The 3,276-nt window shown below is 49.2% G+C and overlaps 1 protein-coding gene across 1 annotated transcript in view; it reads right to left on the bottom strand.

The window, feature by feature from the left end:
* Positions 1–1,445: 1,445 nt before the first annotated feature.
* LOC102258634 (guanylate cyclase 2G-like) overlaps positions 1,446–3,276 on the bottom strand; it is a 36,790-nt gene continuing 34,959 nt past the window's right edge. Inside the window, exons 20-21 of the mRNA XM_005874564.1 lie at positions 3,001–3,092; positions 1,446–1,550 (exon numbers count right to left, since the gene is read on the bottom strand). Of these exons, the coding sequence (XP_005874626.1) occupies positions 1,446–1,550; positions 3,001–3,092 (197 nt within the window). The remainder of the gene's footprint in view (positions 1,551–3,000; positions 3,093–3,276) is intronic.

The raw sequence follows: 3,276 nt of genomic DNA, 5'->3' as shown, positions 1-3,276 counted from the left end.
TCTGAACATCAGTCAAAAGCTTTGATGCTGGAGACCTTCGGAGAGCAGCCGAACCTACTACAATGAAAATGGAATCATGCTACAGAAAGTGGAGTCTGTGTAGGTCCCAGAGTTCAGTCGCCCACCTCTGGGCTGAAGAAAAGTTCTGCTGATGGAAACGCTCAGGAGCTTGATGGAGACAATGGAGACGGGACCATTTGAAAAGCACGTCCCTCCGCCACTAGTTAGTGCCCTTCTTACTGAAGAAAGGCAAGAATTCCACCAAACCTTTTGAAAAGTTGGTTTTAAACACTCTCAATCCACCAAAAGGTAGTTTATTTATATATGCAGGGCTCAAAAATACCTCCACAAAGGCAGCGCAGTGGCCATGCTAAAAAACAAAACAAAGTAAAACCTCCCCATCCCCATCCCCATCCCCGTTGGCTTTCCCCTCTTCAGACGTGGGAAATTCAACAGGAAGAGGTCTCGGACATGGACACGATACATCATTGGAATTGCTCTGCCACGTTCAGGAGCAGCCCCACGGAAGATCATCTGGACGCAAGGAGTTGCAAGGCGTAGAAAAAGAAGGACTGCAGACGCATTCATGGTTCAGCACATCTATTACAGAACCACGGGATAAATCCACATGGAATCCTCTTCTCTGTGCAAAGGAGGAAATGTGCACGGCAGGACAGATGGGCTCATTCATCTTCGTCTGCTGGAGATTACCAAAACAATTAAACACATCCTAAATGAAGGAAAACTTCTACTTAAAAGCCAAGCCCTGGTTGCATGCTTTGCCCAGGGGATAGGAAAGACATTAAGCAATACATTGAGGATGGGACATGATCCATTTGGAAGTTGCCATGTTCCCAGAGGTCAGGGCTCCAGACCAGGCCTTCTGGCCACTGACTGCAGGTGTGTCCTGTCTGCTTGGAGTGGCCTGGCCCTATTGGATTTCTGTGATCACTCACACCTTAGGTAGAACTTTATCCCCTGCAAACATTCCTCAGATGCCTTCTGATATGAGCTCCCTCTCCTTGCAGGCTGAGTAGCTGATAAGGAAAATAAGCTCTAAAGGTTAGGGAGCAGCCACCTTGCAAAGGAAGGCAGACAGGGCCAGACCTGTGGGTGGCCCCTCCTCCAGAATGAAACTGGGTTCACTGTGAATTCACAAGCTAATGAGCTGGAAATATTTGGCAGTAGGACAGGCTCCCCTGCAGGGCTGAGAGCAATAGCTCAGCCCTGGCCCCCAGGAAATGAGCTCACTACAACCAGCTCATCCAACTCCACATCTGCTCCGGGCCACAGAACCCTGGGGTGGGATGAGGAGGCCAGCTAGATGGCGCCCCCTACAGGGAGGCTGACTCAATACCCAGAACTACACCCCAGAAATGGTATATTTAACGCACCCCATGGACTTTCACGGGGCCCCACAAACAACTTTAAAGAAAGTACTCGCCTCAGAAGACCTCTGGGACTTCAGCTTCTTCCTCAGTAAATTCGGGGAGGGGAATAGAGAAGCCTTCTTTGCCTTTCAACCAGAAAGTTGTTTGTTCTCCTTTGCCCTGTGGGAGGCAGGGGAGACAGCTAGTGAATCACAGGGAGGAGAGGCCGCCAGTGAAGTGTGGCCTCTGAGCAGACAAGCCAGGTCTCCCTTGCTTGCTTGCTGAAAACAGTGTTTGTAGCCAGAACGGAAACCAGCCAGTAACTGCCTCAATGAGGGAAAGGCCTAATTATAGACAAAATGTTGATCATTTCCTTGGGCTTTGCTGATAAGCTTAGATGGACAGTCAGTGATGGCCTAGGGCAGTGGTCTGCAAACTCATTAGTCAACAGAGCCAAATATCAACAGTACAACGATTGAAATTTCTTTTGAGAGCCAAATTTTTTAAACTTAAACTATATAGGTAGACACATTGTTATTAACTTAATTAGGGTACTCCTAAGGCTTAGGAAGAGCCACACTCAAGGGGCCAAAGAGCCGCATGTGGCTCGCGAGCCGCAGTTTGCTAACCACGGGCCTAGGGGGTAAGGGCCAGGGGAGGCTAAAGTTGGTTGCAAAGAACGCCTCTAAAAAATAATAACAAATACCTTGAGGCCTTACTATGAGAAAGGCCCATGTGATGCATCTCATAGACATTTCATCATTATACTCACCCTTTGAGGGAAGTATTATCACCATTCCCATTTTATAGATGATAAAACCAATCTCCCCAATTAAACAGCTAGTAAGTAGTGGGACAGGATTCAAAGCTAGGTCTACACTGCTGCTTTCTAGAAAATTCTTCCTCTTTTCTGAATTCAATTGACCAAATACAGCTACCAGGGCCAGACTCAGCAAACCGAGGAGCTAAGGCACCCTCTTCCCCTTTACTTCTTTCCCTGGACCCTCACACCCACCCAAACACCCAATGCCACAGTAAGCACCCACCACTCCCATCTGAACATCTCCAAGAGAAAAACCCCCTTCCCACCCAGACAGGCAATGTTTATCAGAAAGAGGAGCCTGTGTCATGGCACATTTCAGTGACAGCCTGGGTGCCAGCAGAAGGCTGAGGGCAAGGGAAGGGATATTTAAATGTACAGAGATGAGGGCCTACTACCTCCAAGCCAATGGGTTTCTATCCCCTCTGCCTGGGCACTTAAGACTCAAGAGAAGGGGCATAGAAGAGCGATGGATGCTATGATGCTTGGGCTTGTATTTGCTGTTGCCTTGAGTAGACTAGACTAGGGAATTCAAGCAGAAATTAGGGGACCATCTCTGACAAAGAGAAAGGAGCATCCCACAGGGGTTGGTCTGGGTGGGAGAAAAGGTGTCCCCTGTCCTAGACTCCATATTTGACCATTTGAGGGAACGGTACAGTCTTCTCTGAAGGAGGACCTGGCAGTCACAGGGGCCTCCACATGGACCTTAGGGGTCTCCACGCCCCTCAGCACAGAGATTCCCTCATCCTGTCAAGTCCTCAGCATCTCCATTAGAGACCCAAAGGGGCAGGTGGGCACAGTTGGTCTTACCTTGACTGAAATGGTGCCTCTCTTTTGCAAATTGTATCCTCCCAATGCCAGCAGGGCGCCTGCGGTGCTCTGAGAGACGTGAATCCGGAGAGCTGCCAAAACAGTGATTGTCCAGTTACAGTCTTAGTTGTGACCTTGTATGGGTTCAGTGGGGCAAGTGCTGCTATGGAGAGGGAGCGCTACCCTGTCTAAATTCTTGGACTGCCAGCAAATCATAGGCAACCTCTCTGAAGTCTGGGACACTTGGGCTGGGACACCCTCCCCCCCCACCCCATA

This window comes from Myotis brandtii, unplaced genomic scaffold (genome assembly GCF_000412655.1).
Source record: "Myotis brandtii unplaced genomic scaffold, ASM41265v1 scaffold441, whole genome shotgun sequence".
NCBI lineage: Eukaryota > Metazoa > Chordata > Mammalia > Chiroptera > Vespertilionidae > Myotis > Myotis brandtii.
Note: the sequence above shows the minus strand (reverse complement) of the source record. Positions and strands in the feature narration are given on the sequence as shown.